The sequence below is a fragment of the Cyprinodon variegatus genome, unplaced genomic scaffold (genome assembly GCF_000732505.1).
Source record: "Cyprinodon variegatus isolate N-32 unplaced genomic scaffold, C_variegatus-1.0 Scaffold38, whole genome shotgun sequence".
In the NCBI taxonomy this organism is placed as follows: domain Eukaryota; kingdom Metazoa; phylum Chordata; class Actinopteri; order Cyprinodontiformes; family Cyprinodontidae; genus Cyprinodon; species Cyprinodon variegatus.
The window spans coordinates 22,993-40,123 of record NW_015150491.1 but is presented as its reverse complement, the minus strand read 5'-3'; the positions used below and the strand labels follow the sequence as shown (position 1 = coordinate 40,123).

General features: G+C 39.4%; 1 protein-coding gene across 1 annotated transcript; it reads right to left on the bottom strand.

The window, feature by feature from the left end:
• Positions 1 to 1,431: 1,431 nt before the first annotated feature.
• Positions 1,432 to 16,279, bottom strand: LOC107081648 (apolipoprotein B-100-like). Its single transcript, XM_015369824.1, has 26 exons — positions 16,179 to 16,279; positions 15,875 to 15,916; positions 14,890 to 15,002; positions 14,646 to 14,791; positions 14,355 to 14,502; positions 13,838 to 13,990; positions 13,593 to 13,717; positions 13,366 to 13,451; positions 12,836 to 13,286; positions 12,634 to 12,748; positions 12,404 to 12,550; positions 12,101 to 12,312; positions 11,798 to 12,017; positions 11,532 to 11,705; positions 11,247 to 11,444; positions 10,988 to 11,155; positions 10,354 to 10,559; positions 10,043 to 10,213; positions 9,823 to 9,953; positions 9,533 to 9,734; positions 9,271 to 9,443; positions 9,011 to 9,186; positions 8,811 to 8,926; positions 7,714 to 8,087; positions 2,909 to 7,608; positions 1,432 to 2,801 (listed from the first exon to the last, which is right to left on the bottom strand). The coding sequence occupies exons 1-26, from the start codon at positions 16,231 to 16,233 to the stop codon at positions 1,683 to 1,685; spliced, it is 9,921 nt and encodes a 3,306-aa protein (XP_015225310.1). The 5' UTR covers positions 16,234 to 16,279; the 3' UTR covers positions 1,432 to 1,682.
• Positions 16,280 to 17,131: the final 852 nt, after the last annotated feature.

Genomic DNA, 17,131 nt, shown 5'->3' with positions numbered 1-17,131 from the left:
AAGACATGGCTGAGCAAATGTGGTAACTATGGTCTGTTAATTTTACAGAAAGAACTTTCACATGATAGTCCCTTGTTTCCCTCTGTACACTACACAATGTAAGACCAGGCTGATAGTTGGACCGATCAAATTATTCTCGCACGGCTGGAAAGTCGACCCGAAAAGAGCAAAAAATTGCACAGTGTATGCCCAGCTTAAAATGCATCATTGTGCTGTAATCTGTTAGACAAGCTAAGCAGTATCAGCCGTGCAGCATCGTCTTGTTTGGTCACACCGCCCATTTGGTGTGCAGCGGCACACATTTTGCATGAACACAGATGGTGGCAGCAGCGGAAGGGGGGCAATAAGCCCGAATTGTTTGGTACTGCGCACCCAACACTGACAAACTCTGTTCTTCCAGCTATGCTTATGCAGAAATGTGCTATACTATATGGGGCTGTTCATCCTCTGCCAATCTTGAAAAATCCCTTTCTCTAACTATCAAGATTTTATTTTTTCCAGCTCACAAGGTGTTATACTAAACAATCTTTAATTTTGAGCAAAAGGAATCCCTAAATTATATCCAAAGAAAATATTTCATTGCGTACTATTTACTTTTGAATAAACAGCCAGGTGAAAAAGTACATAGATCTTTGAATATTTCTCTCTCATTGTTGTCGTTTTTTATATATGATGTAAATGTTTCCTTGTATTGTCATCAAACCATTTTCTATATTTCCTTGAAATATTTCAACCTTTTAGTTCACATATTCATTTAATTTAGGACTGGATTGCCATGGTATTACAAGGTTCTCTCTGTATTTTTTTATTTTTTTTTTATCAAAACCCTTTGAATAAATCTACTTTGACCCCTGAGCAGCAGTAACCAAGGGGTAAATTCCCCGAAATAAAGCCTAAATGTTTTTCTTCTTTAATTTTTTGGAGTAATGAAGATTTTATTGATCTGTGTGCAATGCATCATTCATTCACATATTAACCAATGATGTGTTGAACTAGATCTACTATTTTCACAGCTTTTGTTAGACACTTTTTTATAAAATAGGGCATTAATTCATAAAAAAAAGTTCATTTGAATTCCATAAATCAAAGTTTTCTGCCCAAACGCTACGATGAGCTGCAGGCATTCTGTACCCAGCAGTTGTAGTATCTAGGCAAAGCTGTCAATTTCGTAAAGAAACTGGCTGTTATCAGAAATTGTAAAGGGTACCTTTTTTCACAACATAAAACTGAGTAAAACTAGACTAAAACCAGTATGGCAACAAAGCCAATAACTAAGGGCAAATAGAAATATTGTTTAATAGTTAGATTAAATCATACTACTTGTCTTAAGGTCTATACCTAACTGGAAATGACTTGGAGATATGTAAATTAACTAAAACTGAAACATTATTGTTCCCTGTGGTGTAGAAAAGGCTCAGAGATATATGCAGTACAAACAGTTTATTGATGACCACTTAGGTTTAAATAGGACAAGAAACAAAGGAGAATCAGAACAACTGTGGGTCTACAATGAAAAAACAAAATTATGAGGGAAAAAAACAGCACAAAGTTAAGCATTGTGAGAACAGAAATCCATATGAAGAGTTTAGTTTGCTTCTGACAATAAATTATTGTGTTGCTTGCTTATGGCAGAAAGGTAGCTAATTCAAATACTTATCTATCAGTTTGGCTCTCTTGGTGAGTTAGTTGAATCTAGCAACAAATGGTAAAGGAATGTCAACCTCTACCTGTCTATCACTTACTTTCACGTATGGTTCAATATTCTTGCTTTTTTCTTTCAGGTTCCTAATTACACTGTTGTGTAAAGTGTTGATACGTTTCACAAATGAGTCAATCCAGGACTGAATGTCTTCTCTAAGCTGTTCAGTTGAGATGTCAGCCACAATGCTGTGGATTTTATCAATCACAGATTTGAGATATTCTTTTATGATTATGTACACTTCATCAACCTGCTTGGCAACAGTGGCCAGGAAACGGGATTTCATGGCATTATGGTACGCATCCACCACAGCATTGGAGATGTTCTCAACATTCTGGGTTTTTAGAGTTTGGATAAACCGTTCACTTTGTTCAACAATAAATTGGAGGAATTCTGAAAATTTGTCAATGATATCCTCCACTTTGATTTCTCCTAGTTTCCTCAGGTTAACAATCAGCTGCTCTTGAATTCTACCCAAAGCCAGCAGTAGGTCATCTGAGAGCTCTTTCCCTGTGATGATGCGGTTAGATCCAGGGATGGTAAATTCTATGGCTTGGACATGATCAAAAACTGAGGAAAAGCTGGTGGCAATGTACTGAGGAAGCTTTTCAATCGCCTCCTCAGAAACATCAGCAACAAAAGTGTTGAATTTCTGGTAGATCTCAAGTCCAGAGAGCCTTTGTTCATAGCCAGGAATCTGGAACTTGGTCTGCCTCAAAAATTTAATCACAGCATCAAGAATAAGCTCAACCTTCCTCTGGGACTGTTTCAGAATCTTAATGATCTTATCTGTGGTAGCTGTCATAAAATCAGAAGAGCTAACTGCCGCTAGGTTTTCCACAGCCTTCTTGAACATTACTTTACCCTGCTTTCTGAACCTTTCAAATGAGCCCTTGAAACTCCTAATATGTCTGCTGATCTTGTTGTACACCTTGACGGCAGTATCAGAAACCATTTCTATGGCACCGGGAACCTGTTTCTTCAGTCCCAGCATCATCTCATATGGCATCTCCATGTTCCAGGTCGTCTGAAGGCTCAGCTTCTCAGAGTTCACGACTGACATCTTGAGACCCAGGATGTTGATGTCTGTTGATGGTTCAGTCTTTTGAGGAGACAAAAGTGAATAAAGAAAAATTAGAAATTAGAAAATAAAAAGTAAACACACATCTTAGATTAAAAGAACCAGCAGATGGATTTGTATTCTCTTACCGGGTAGCGACCATAGAGTCGAGCTTTAACTTGTGCAGGCCGCTTGGTCTGCAGCTGTACACCAAGATGGCCTGCAGAGGGCGTGGACATGGAGACAACAAGACCATCTACTGGATTTCCTTTAATGTCCTGGTTGATTTCCATAGTGAGTGAAGGCAAAAGGACCTTAATTGAGTTGCTCACATCGGTATCTATATTTTCATAACTCAAGGTGATGGTGCTCTCATGATTTCCTTCAAGCATTACATGTTTTACAGAAAGGAGGGAGGCCATTTGAAATTCACCCACTGTGTTAACATTGGTGTTACCCTCAATTTTCCCCGTCAGCATTTCACACCCAGAGGTTGACGAGGCATCAAATCTGACCTTCAGGCCATCCTGGTTGAGGATGCTGGCATCAGTTTTAAGTGTGATCATTGCTGTTTCCATGGAGAACTTATAAGTCAGGTCACCCATCAATGGGATCTTAATGCTCTGAACCTTAGGTATGGTGATTTTTGGAACAGTCAGTTTGCTGAGTGCAGATGGGATGTGCAGTGAGGGCATTGTGACTAGTGTGACATCAGGTAAGGGGATTGTGAAGGAGGACATCTCAACATTCATTACTGGAACTTTGTAGGCAGGTACTACAATGGTTTTAGGCAACTCAATGCTGTATTTTTCATACTCTGACATTGCTTTGTTGTAAGATGAAGCAAGAATGGTCGCAGCTTTATCCTTGCTAATGAGCATTTTCTTGTGTAGTGCCCTCATGTTTGTATTAATGGCACGAATGAGTGGATCCAGATTAATGTCAATTGTGATCATGTCAGGGTTCTTAATATAAGTCAATTTGGAGTTGATGTCCAGAGTCTGCTGAGTTGTCGTTAGGATGTTGCTCAGGCCAGTGTTTTCCCACAGAGAAAAGCCCTCCACTCGTTGTGTCTTCATGCCAAAGTATGGTAGAGTTATCTCAGGAATTGAGATTGGTTCCTTCAACACATCCAGATCTGCTTCGGCATTGATTTGTGATTGGATGTTAATCTCATTTTCTCCATTCTCCAGGGCAAACAGATGGGAGTATTTATACTGATTGAACCGTCCCAGACTTACCCAGCGTGCTTGGTGCATTTCTGAGTTCAGAGTAAAAACAATGTCATTCTGGAGGTCAAATTTTCCAGACAGCTTGAATGGAAGAACAACCTTGCCCTTTCCTTTGTTCTTACTATCAAATGTAAGCTCTGTTGCTGAGACCAATGTTAGGAGAGAGCTTGAAAGTGTTCCCTCAATGTTCCCGACCAGTTCTGCATCATGAGATGCTGAGAGATAAATTCTCATGTCTTCAGCCTTGGCCTGAAGCTTTAGCTCTGCCACACTGCCCTTCATGAAAGGTGTATCAGTCTCAAACTTGGCATCAATCAGGACATGACGGAAAATATTAATTTCCGCAACAAAACTTTCCTTAGCCTTTAAAAGGTAGCTGCTTGTGTCACCAGTGAAGGTCACTTTGATGTTCTGGAGATCCATTTCTAGGTTGAGGTCACTCTTGTGGGTTGCTTCATCTGAGAAATCCCAAATACTGTATTTTTCATTGGCCACGTTATTAATAGTGAGCTTGATGCTGGCATCTTCAATCCCAAATATAGTCTTCTGATCAATCATCATTTCACTCTGGATGTTTAGGGGTGGGAACTTGAGGTCGTGTTTGTAGGCAGTTTCCATTTTGGCAGAGACTCCATTTTCCAGAGCAAAGAATGCATTGTTGACAAGCTCTGCATCATAGAGCTCATATGTTGCTTTTGCAATGGTTTCAGCAGAGGCTTGAGTTGATAGGCCATACAGATCCATCATTCCCTTATGTTCAAGTGTGAAGGAAGACTGTTTGACATTGATGGATTCAGACATGGTCAGACGGCTCATTTTGGGGGCAGCAAAATGTGCAGAGGCATCCACAGTAAAGTCAAGCACATTAAGAGTAGAATCGGCCCGTGAGTTCAGGCTTAATTTAAATTCAGGTCTGGCTGCTGTGGTTGTTGTGTTCTCCAGCTCAGCTGTGGTCATGAGGCTGTAATGAGGGGAGTTAACTTCAAACCCACCATAGAGTTTGCCAAAGCAAGGAATCTTGCTCATCTCTGCCACTTTGTCTTTCATTTCCCTAGCAAGTGCACCATAATCATATGACTTAATTTTCTGGATCTCTCTTGTGAAGAAGGCACTCATGTCATCAATAAGCTGTTTGAAGTCAATGGAGTAAAGCTCATTCAAAAGCTCCTTTGCTGGGACCATAGCTTTGTTAACAATAGGCTGGATGTCAATTGATCGGATAGCCTCAAATGTGTGTTGCAACTTTTCTCTGATCTGATACTGCCTCATAACTTTTACAACCTCATCCATGATGGTCCCAATTATTTTTTCAATCTCATAATTAGACAGAAACTCTTCTATTTTGTTATAAATTGCCTTGAACCTTGTTGGAATGTTATAATTCTTAATTTCAACCACAATAGTTTCCTTGATAGATGTCAAAAGATTAATGACTTTGTCAGAAGGGAACTGGGCAGTCAGTTTCATGATGAACTTCTCCACAGGTGCGATAAACCTTTTCAGGTCTTGGACAAAAAGAGCAATGTCAAAACTGTCAAGCGCTTCCCTTATTTCTTCAATTTTGGACTGAATCTTAGCACTGATTTCATACCTTGTGTTGATGTCTTTGAGCATCTCAGTGCTGAGACCTATCAGTTTAATCATTGTACTTTTCATGTTTTCAATGACCGTGGGAAGGTTCTCGATGAACGGGATCTGAATAAACTGGCTGTCACTGTTCTTGTCATACTTCACAAATCCAGAGATGGCATAGTCTTGTTTGGCTTCGCTGAGGAAGGGAGTTGAGACTTCTCCCTTCATCTCAACACCAATTCTGTCTGCATTGTTATAGGCACTCAGTTCTTGTTTAAAAGTGTGTTCGTTTACAGTGGATGTCATCTCCAGTGAGACCATTTGTTCTTCCAGGTTTAGCAAGCTGTTGAGCTTGTTGTTCATGTTGGTCTTCACAGTTGGTCGGTCTGTCATCTCATGGCTGCTTGAAGCTCTGTACTCAAATGATTGTGCAAACTCTGCTGGTTCTGCTTTTAGGAGGTATTTGCTGTAGAGTTCACCACTATGCTTTCCAAACATATTTATCTCACCGTTTGAGTTGAAGATGGCATCAACGTCAAGCATGAGGGGAGCAGCGGTAGTTTTAACTGTACTGTCCACACGAAGAGATGGTGAGTTGAAGTTGGCCACATTGCTGAACTTGATAGCCAGACCATTAACTTCCATGTCAGTGGTATGTGTCATGTGCGATCCCAAGAGTTTTCCATTAGTATTGCACTTTGCAGACAAGACTAAGTCAACAAACTTGATTTCATAGATGTGTTTGAGCTCTTCCTCTGAGAAGCTTCCAGTCAGTGCCCCAGCCAGCTCTATGTCATAGGGTTCTGCTTTGAATTGGGCATTATTCTCAAAATGGACTGCCATGACTTTTAGTTCATTTTTCACCATAGCTGAGGCTGTAAAATGCTCCATGTTGACTGTGATATCGTGCATGTAGGAGTTTCTCTCATCAAGGAAGTTGTCAGTTTTGGTTTGAAGGGTAAACGATTTTAAAGTAAGAGACAGGGAATGTGTGTTTTCAGTCCTCATCTCCCTAAATGATCCCACCATGTTATTAGAGCAAACCAGCCCATTTTCATTCAGCCTGAGGTTCACTCTGTTCCGCCCACTGATGTCAAACAAGCTACCTTCATACATGCTGTTGAGATACACTTCTGTGCTGGAAACCTTCCCCTCAATGTTAAGCTCAGCCTTGTTTTCTTCAATGGCTCCCTTTGTCTTAAGAGACATGGTGGCACCAGAGGAACCAATTCCACCATGGAAAATGTTCTCAAATACGAATGGACTATGCTGGGCAGTTGTTGTGCAGCTAGTGGTCAAGCCATTTGTGCTCAGGGACAGGGTTGCTTTGTGAGAAGCAAGGCTAGAGAAGATCTTCATGGAGGCATCAGCATTGATTTCCAAACCAGATGGGTTCATTGTTCCAGTAAATAAGGAGTATACACGGTTTTGTGTGTCATCAGCTTGGTTCTCAATCCTGAGGGAAGCTTGTCCTTCATACATGGAAAATGCCAACTGGTTAAGAATCATCTTCTCAAAAGCCTTGGTAACAGAGTCAGACTGAATGGTGAGTTTGACATCCTTGTAGTTAAGATTGATTTTTGTGGTGTGCTTGACTGGGTCAGATTCTAAGCTGCTGGTTGATTGAAACAAAAGCTCATCATTCTCATAAAAGGCTTTTATCTTGTGGGATAGTTTCATCAGGTCAGATTTCACCATTAGGCTACTGTCCATTTTTGCTTCTTTCATGGCTGGCTTAACAGAGAAGGTGTAGAGATAAGTTGTTGTGGCAACCATAGGCCCAATGTTGATATTGCCATCTGTGTTAACGTCTCCAAAGAAAGCATCTGGCTCAAGAGTGAACTGGGTGGTAATGGTCATAGATGTGTCTAGACCCACTGGAGCAGCAGTAGCATAGATGTTATAACGACCTGTTGTCAGTACATTGTCTTTGACAGAAACGCTTTCCAGCACGCTGAAACCTGTGTTCATTAGCATATGCCTCAGGGATCCATCAACTGTGACTTCAATGGTTTCTTTGTCTGTGTCTGTGATTTTGGTGGCCCCTAAAAAGCAGGAATGACAAAAAAATTTTTTAGAAGTCAGCCTTTTTGCTGTTTCTGTAAAATCCCTTATACATATACTTTATTTAAGAAAAACATTTCACTTACCCTCAGTTGAGAAGGAAAGCAGTTTGATTGGACTTTCAGCCATGACACTAAACCTAGCCACGTATTCAGGAGACTCAGCGGTGTTATTGCCAGCTGTAATCAGTCCCTCCCAGTCATAATAGTTGCTGTTGACCTTGGCAGACGCTTCAAACAGTCCCATTAGAGGGAGAGAGATGTCTTGTTCAGTCGGGATTGTAAAACGTGGAATTTGGATGTCCTGTGAGGCAACCTCTAGTCCCAGCTGGGGAACAGAGATGTGTGGGACTGTGACAACAGGTGGAATCCTTAGTTCCTCAGATGATTTTCCACCAAGAGGCAGAGGGACGGTCATCATGAAATGGTTCTGGTTGAACTGGTATTTGAGTTTGCTTTCACTGGCAAAACATAAAAAGAGGGACACATATTAAACTCCCAAGATAAATGAACTAGCTACTCGTATTTATTCAAGACAATGATTATGCAGATTTTTACCTTCTTTTTTAATATTTCAGATCAAAATTTAAAATTGAAAAAATAACCCAGGTAAATGCAAAAGGGTATTTATAAAACTCCACATTGTACTTTTCTTTAAATTTCTTTAGATTGGATACAGAACCTATTTCATGTTGTCAAAAAGGGTTCTTTTTAAATGGCCTCTTTATTACAGCTCTGACAGGTATCTGTTTTGAACTAAAGATATATGTGGTGTCGCAGTTAATTCGTGAATTATGAAGTTTCACATTTTCATATTGATTTATGCTGATATATCCTTTAAATCAGGAATGTAAAAATTAAGTCCTCTAGCAGCAGGTATCCTGCAACTTTTTGCTATCTCCCTGGCCCATTACCCCTCAATCAAATGGCTGAATTACCTCCTCAGTTGAAGTCAATGGCTTTGTCCTAACGTATGCCCTAAACCTTAAATCCCTGAATACCTATATAGAGCTGGGACAACATATTGGACTTTATAGTGAACTCAGAGGACTGGAGTCTAACTTCCCTGCTTTAAATAAATAAAATGATTGGGAAATTTGATCTTGTATTTGATCAGGTTATCTCTTTTGTGTACTTTTTTCATGGTACTGCAATTGTGAACATGTTCATATCAAGTTACTTACAAATTCAAAAATAAGACTTCAGGTATTGATGGTAATTCAAGTTCTACAATGTTGTCCATCAGATTCTTCATATAAGGACAACCCTCAGAGATTTTGTCAATCCAGATGTTGCTGGCCTGAAAAAAATACCAACATTTAGACTTAAGATAAAAGCTTGAAATTAAACAATTTGTTTTATGCTTGGATTTTATTCTGTTCACCTCAATTCCTTTGTTGACTATGTGACGGAGTTTCATGTCTGTCTTCACAACCTTCTTTTCCAGGAGGTCCTTGGAAAGCCTTGTGAGCCATGACTGGATGGCTTCAGCGTAGTGCACTGGGATCTTTGTATCAGCATTTACATTGGATGTCAAATAGGCCTCAGTTTCCTTCTCACCTGAGAAACAAAATGGTTTAGCATTCGAACTTGTTCTTATATTTTGAAATGACATTTCTCTGTACAAAACTGATGATTTTGTACCATATTTGAAGGTTACTGCCTGAACAGAGGAAATCTCTGGGAGCTTGACATCACTCTTGATCTGCAAGGTGAGCCCATCGGTCTTCATTACAGTAGCACCAAGGGTGGCATCAATCTTCATGGATGGCACCACGAGTTGAACCTGAAGCATCCCATTATTCATGGCTTGAAGTCTACAAAGAATAACAATGAAAATCAGGCAAAGTGTGCATGTCGAAGCAAACGATAATATTGGGAAGGATGTGGGGTTGTGTTTGCTCACTTGGCACGACCAGTCAGAGATAGCTGTGGCACATTCTTGTTAGACAGCTCGATGGTGAGGGATTTGCCCTTTGAACTGCTCTCTGTCATGCCAATCTTAATTCCAGTCTCAACATCGATGTCAGGTATCAGGATTTGAGTAGTGAAGATGTTCCTGTTCCGGTTGTATTTCATGATAGCTGTGGCCTCTTTGGGCTCAGCACCTAAAGTAAGAGAATAAAATATATTCTTTATATTAATTAATGTTAACTGGCAGAATCACATAAGAAGTACCCAACACAATACTCATACCGTCAGCTCTCAGGGTCATCTTCAAGGAATCCACCTTCTGGCGGCCATCCTTTCCTTCACTAAGAAGTTCATAGGCAATACTAGCTGTGTACTCCGAGATCTCGTTAGTAGGTTTGATGTCAATGGCAAAACTAAAACAGAAACAATCATAAATGTATAGAACATACAGTGCTATATGAATGCAAACAATAAACTTGGAAATTTCCAAACTAGGTCTCACCTTGTCTCTCCATTCAGGGGGAAGTATGGAGCAGCATTCCTGTCCTGGGAATCAGCATGATGCATTTTGGTGCAGTAATTGATTCCAGAGAAGAGAGGGCTGCACTGTGATTCACCCTCACTGTGTGGGATTATTGTGGCTTGTTCAGCACCCATAATCACAACTTTGTTGCTGTAAAATAGGCAAAGAAACAGAAATGGTTTAATCCCCTGAAATGATGAGTCTGAATGTAGCCCTTTTGATGCATAACCCGCATTACGCTAACTTGTGTTGATTGATTTAACAAAATGTTGATCACTTTTATAACTCACCTGATTCTAAAGAGTTTTGTGGTGCCCTTTGGAGCTTGGATTGAGAGCTTGATCTCATTCTGCTCCATGGTGATCTTGGCATTGAGGGAACTCTCGTGGAACATGTTGGTGTGCATCTCAATAGCAGAGTCAACATATTCAGGGAAGTGGACTCCCATCTGGGTCAGGAACTCAACTCCAACAGAGGGACTGAAGACTAGCTCCTTCTGTTAATAGAAACAAGCCTTATTAAATTCTATAGCCTATGTAGGTTCTTAATCATAATTATAGTATGTCATGTGTATGTAGAGCTGTTATACATCTTTGCCATGTTTCAAATCAAATGGTGTCATCTACAGCAGAAAATTCATTTCTTACCATGTGCCAATTTTAGATGTTTTGACAAACCAGTGAGTTAAAGAAAAAGATTCTGGACACAATACAGTAGTGTTTTAAGAAACTGTCCTTTTTTATAAGATTTGAGTGTCTTTATGGATATTTCATGAACTAAAGTTCATAAATGAACTTCTTTTGCTATGGTTTAAGCAAACAGATACAAACTAAAAGTAGAAAAGGGATGAAATGGCAGTGTGTGGGTACAAAATAACGAGCAGGCCAGTCCATTTCTGAGATCAAGGATTAACAAAAAACGTACCATGTTAGGGTTGAAGTGAAGGCCTCCTTTTGCACCAGGAGCAAATGTTCCTGATAGGGCAAATGTCATGGGCAAACCAGATCCCGTTGGCAAGATGAATTTGTTGTCCATGAAGATGTAGTGTGCAAACATCTCTGTGTCAAAGTTCGGGAATCTATTAAGGGGAAACTGAATTGGCAAAACAGTTTTAGTGCTCTTTGTCAGAAAAACACCTAAAGCTATTGTGGAAAATATTGACAGTTTTTGTATAAAACAGTACCTTAGCATGGTGCATGAAAGCTCTTGCGTTAGTGACTGCATTTTCAACAATAAACTTCAAATCATTGCCCTTGATGTAACCAAGTTCAGCACCCATGATCTTTAAGTAGGCCATAGCCTCTGGGGACTCTTGACTCTGCAGATTGGTCAACAGCTTGTTGAAATTGCCAATTATTTCTCCCACAAGGTTTTCAGGTACCTTAGAGAACAAAATCAATACGGTCACATACATGCAACCCGCCAAAAAGGACAAAACAGTAAATACTTAATACAAGTGAGTACATACATTTTGCTTTCCTGCTGTCGAAATGACAAAATATTTATCTAAAAATGTTTTAACCTCCGGTGGCAGTTTGCCCCCAGCCCAGTACAGAGCCTTAGAAATGGTATCAGGGAAGAAACCGTTCTTTCCAAACAGAGCCTCGATGGTTGGCTCAAAGCCTTTTCCGTCCATACCAAGCTACAAAGAGAAGACATTTGATTTATACACCAGAGTGAATGGTTGTAGACTGTTTTTTAAAAATCCATCGCAGTTCACAAGACATCACATACCTCCCAAATATCCAAGTTGTAGCCAAAAGCTTTTAGAGTGGTTTCCAACAGGACTTCCCTTGGCAGCTGGTTGCTGGGATCAAAAATGACATTACCCTGAATACTAGCCTCCATGTTCTCATGTGCAATCCCAAGTTTGTAGTTGCGTGACTTTGTGGTGTAGTCGTTATGCGTGGAGATATCAGTGTCCATCAAAACGCGGCGTATTCTGTCACCAAGACTAAGGAAAAGTAAATATAGCATTTAACAAAGCATTTCATGTTACTTCTGTGAAATAAAGCTCAGGATAAAAAGAAAACTAACTTTTTTGCCTCTGTTTCATTTGAGCTAATAATGTTGTAGATGTGGGTGGACACAAAAGCTTTGATCTGCATGTTCTGCTCCTCATTTAGCAGCTTCTTCACCATGTCTATGTCACTGTCCTGGGGATCCCTCATGAGGATCAGGTAAGCAGCCAGACGTTTCTGCACGGCACCCTTGTGATACTGGCTGACCCTCTGGAGGTTGGAGCGGACCTGCACCAAACAAAAGCAAGTGGTTGATTTTCAAAGTAACCATATTTAATCTGTGGAAAAACAGGAAAATAATAATAAATCCTAATGTTACCTCATCGGTCAGAGACATGCGCCTGAAGGCCTGGATAGCTGCCTGTTGTACTGACAATGTGGTCGAGGGCTGTCTCATGCACTTCAGCAAGGTGTTCTTAATTTCAGGGTCAGCGGCCTCCATTACATCACCCATGTTACCAACAACCTTAATGGAATAGGAAACTTAAACATTAGTATCATTGGTAATATTTTTACTTTAAAGGTGTGTGCTCACAGTTGGCTGCCTACCCTTAGGGTCATGAATGTCAGCTCTTTTTCGCCTGCACAATCTGCACCCAGGAGGGATGACATGTACTCATAAACAGCAGTGATCTCTGGGGTGACTCCTTCAGATTTGTACAATCTACAGAAAAATAAGTGGTAAAAATTAGCAACTAATTTACAGCAGGAATTGCAACTGTAATTACAACGTCCAAGCACTCCCACGTACCTCCTGGCTGCATTGCTCAGTGCATACATGATGGGTTTGCTCTGCTTGTACTTAGCCATTTCTAGCAAGTCTTGCACCATCAAGCGAGAAGGGTTTGACATCATTCCAAGGGCATAGACGAAAGCATCAACATCATATGAAGCATGGTCAAAGTTTCTGAGTATCTTCAGCATGCTGCTGGTGCATTCTGGAGTGCCACACTGAACTAGAGCTTGCCAGGTAAGATCTCTGGAGATGGACATCATCTCGTTCACATTTGAGGTAAGGATGTCAGAGTTGAGGCTGCGCATCTCAGACACTAGCTTGCGGAAGAGGCCAGCACGCTCCTCACCCTCATTTGTCTTTGATAGAGTGTTAAGCTTCTGCATTGTGGCAATAACGGCATCCTTGGTTTGCAGTGGGGACTTGTCATCAACAACATCCATGGGCAGGGTCTTGAAAGTAGCCTCATCTGTGTAGATATATCACAGAATTGATTGAGACTCTAATCCAATATATTAATGCTCCATAAATGTTCAAATTAAACTTACTGTGGTCAAAGATTCTGTCATTGATCTTGGAAGTTTCTCTCAGTGTCACAGTTTGGCTCACAACAGCAGAGATTCCATATTCTTTGCTTTTTATGTGGAATGGGAAATTTGAAGATGATTAAGTAATTTCATAAAATGCATACATTTTTATGAAGAATCTTCTAAGGAATGTATATTCAAAGTTTTACTCTATCAAGGCAAAAATAGGATGACACATGGAAACCTACTTGTGGGAGAAGGGCAGGAAGATGTGCTTTTCTGTGCAGGAGCCACTGGTCATGTGCTTCTTCTGGTTGTCAAACTTGTAGTTACAGGTCTGAGAGCTGCTGATCAGTTTGGACAGAGGGTAGTTCTGATAGTAAAAGACAACAAATAGATAAAAAAAATACTTAGTTCCTTAGGCAACGGATTTAGTTGAGTTGAGGAGAGGGTAGCGTATTGATAGTGACTAGTAAACTTTTCAAGTTCTCACCATGCCTGAGATGAGGGCCAGTGGGCTGGTATTCTGCCTGTGAGCAACAAACCCATCGCATTTGGACAGATCCCTACTGACGGTCACTTCGGTAGCAGTGTCCAATCCATGGTTGACGGTGAGCTCAGAGGAGCAGACTCCATGCACAGTGGGCTGAAACAAAGAGACTCCTGGTGAGGACTAAAAATAAATTTTCCAGAGTTTGCTTTCCAAATGTCCCCTCTGTCCCTAAATCAGATAATCAATGAACCTGAACGATTAGGGAAGCAGGTGATGCCGAAAAGGCGATTACTTATCAAGGACTTTGACCTGTGTTTAGAGATAATCACTGTGAGAACACGATATTACGGGGCATGATTTATCACCTCTGGCTGGGGCATCTTATCAATTCATTGTGCAACTTGTTTATCATTGCGTGACTCCACATCACAAGCTTCACCAAACTCCACTTGGCATAAATGAATTAGAGGTCATAAACAGAAATAATGAATAAGCAAAAAAGAAGAAGCCCAGTTACCATTTCTTTTGTCTCTTCCTCATTCATTTCAGGCACTAAGAGAGCAGACACGATTCCCCTCTTGATGTTGAGTATGTTGACCGGCTCATCATCTTCAGGGAACAGCTTGACATCAGCGTGTCCTTCCACCGCAACCTTCAAGGTGTTCCTGGACACAGGTAGAGGTTTTAACTCTCAACCTGGAATTTGGTTCATTATCTTTTTTTTTCTTTTTTATTATTTCTTGTTGATTGTGCCAGTTTGTTGAACCCAAGAACACAACCAAATTAATAAAGTCTTCATTGAACTTACTTGGCCATGGCAGCTTTGAAATCCTTGGCTCCAGCTGCAGGACGGTACAGTGGATTCCCCCCATCATCCACACCAACAATCTCACTCAAAGAACAGTCTGTTGTTTTGAGGATGAATCGACACGTCTGAGGCACATCAATCTCAACCTGTGCAGCAAATTAAACATTTTGTCGTTACCCCTATTATTCAGTTAAAGTAATGAGTTTGCCTGTTGCCAAGTTATAATTGTAGGTTTAAAACTTACTGTACAGGAGACTTTGGGTCCACTCTTCTCATTTGAGGCTCCATTTACACTGTTAAAGGTCTCAGCTTCATAGTTGTACACAAACCGCCTAAAGTTCTTGTACCTTTTGGCCACTGAAAATAGTTTAAATGACTCAATTACAATATTTTATACATTTCATTCAGCCTGGAAACATTAGCAGTCACAATCATTTAGGAAGAAATTTGTTCTACCCTAACAGTTTAAGTAAACCGCTAAAGTTTAAGATTGGGCATAAAACAAACACTTTAAGTTTTGTAGAAAAAAAAAAAACATTAACAACAAATTCATCCAAATACATTATATTAATATATTAATAAAAGATTATATAATGTCATAAAGAAAAGATTGCTTGATTTTAAAACCAAAGTTTTTTGCTAAAGCAATATTATTTTATCTTCTATTATAAAATATTTATGATATTATATACCTGATACAGTTCTGTGCAAATAAAAAAATATATATATATATAAAAAAAACATTTTTAATAATTTTCCTTATTACTTAAAAGGGATTTTGAAGTAAAGTTTTCAAAAAAATCTTGTATTTATATTGAAATAAAAATTTATATTATCACTACTTACAATTATAAATTATGGGAGAATGTTTCAGTTTTGTCTCTCAAATAGTTCCACATCTTAATACACAAGTACAATTGTTTCCAGAATTTTAACTCTCACTCTCTTCAGCATAGCTTGTTACATTTTTAAGTAAGTTATAGCAGTGTTTAAAAAAATTGGCACTGAATAATCTTTTTCATTTTACATCTATTTCCTCTACTCTCCTTTCTTGGTGAAAAGGCCAGCATGAGGCCTTATTTTTTTAGCCTTCTACTATTCAAATTACAGCATAAAAAAATACCTCAGGATACTAAAGGTTTTCAAAGCTTCAACCCTTTTTTTGTTTCTTTGTTAAATGTGTTAGATGACAAAATTAACAAAAGAGAAAAATGTAGAAGAAAACTTACAAAAGCAAACTGATTGTTCCTCCAAACCTCCTAAATCTTGCTCTGAAAAAGTAGACAAGGGTTTAACTTTGCAAATGTTAGGTCAACATGCTCACGCTCAACTGGTAAAACTTATGTACTTAAATATCCGTTTGGTAAAAAACTTGTTTTATTTAGTAAAGATTAGGCACCAAACACTGTGTCCATTTGACTTTTAAAAGCACAGCAATATAAAACACTATGTCAAATATTTTTAGACTTATTTATTTACTAATCAGGGATCAATGTAAATGTAATACTAGCAGCAGAAAAGAGATGTACTTACGGGCTTGGGTATAGGTGCCCAGGAGCAGCAAAAGGCAGAGCTTGTTACCCCACATGATGGGTTCAGCTTCTGCAGGATACAGAGAGTCTCCCTCTTTCTCTGAAGACTAATTCTTGAGCTTTTGTTTTTGGGCTTTTATACTCCTCCAGTCTTACAGTATATGACCGCTTGGGACTGGAAGATATGCTGCCCTGGTTCCAAAGTCTGAGCCGTCCTTGTGGCAGGCCAAAGGTAAAACAGACTTGTCTGTCAGCATTGAGTGGGGGTGTTCAGTATTATTATGTGAAACCCCTCCCTTTTTTATGTTTGATTTTAGGGGTTGTTAATGGATAATTCAGGGCAAATAACATATTAGGAAATCATTCTCATTTCTCTACAAAATAATAAAAAAAGGACACAGAACTAAATGTAATCAGATCAGCTCCATATCATTGCTAATTTATTATCAATCTTTAACTTTTATTGCTTGTTTTGCTAAGAGCGCAGCACTCAAATAATGTATTAGAGATGTATTTTATAACTCAGTTTTTCATTTTAACATCCCAGAATTTTATGTAGAATTAAAATATACAGAACTGTATTACATAAATGATCAACAAAGCATTTTACCAGACCCTGAAAGTAACCCCACTTTATAGCTATGTCCTTAAGGTTTGTTGGTCAAATATCATGCAGTTCTATTAATTTGTGTTACAAAATACCAAAGACTGTGTTTTTACTGAAAGCATTGATAACCTTTGCCCTAGACCTACCAAACAGACTGAAACACACTGATGCAAAATCGAAGCCGGAGCTGCTAGCTGTTGCTAAAGGTTTACCTGCACTCATTATTAGAAGACATTTAGTGGGACCATTCGGACAGATTTTTACACAAGCAGTGAAAGTGTAGTGGAACCAGTACAGAGATTTTAAGCTTTCCTCAACTCCTTCACAATGTATTTTATCAGAATGGT

Bases quoted from the DNA above. Each gene is read 5' to 3' on its own strand.
- LOC107081648 (XM_015369824.1), bottom strand. From the start codon at position 16,233: ATGTGGGGTAACAAGCTCTGCCTTTTGCTGCTCCTGGGCACCTATACC. The intron at 13,718-13,837 runs GTGAGAACTTGA...TTTTACTATCAG, and splicing joins TGGCCCTCATCTCAGGCATG to AACTACCCTCTGTCCAAACT. The intron at 10,214-10,353 runs GTGAGTTATAAA...CCTATTTTACAG, and splicing joins ACAAAACTCTTTAGAATCAG to CAACAAAGTTGTGATTATGG.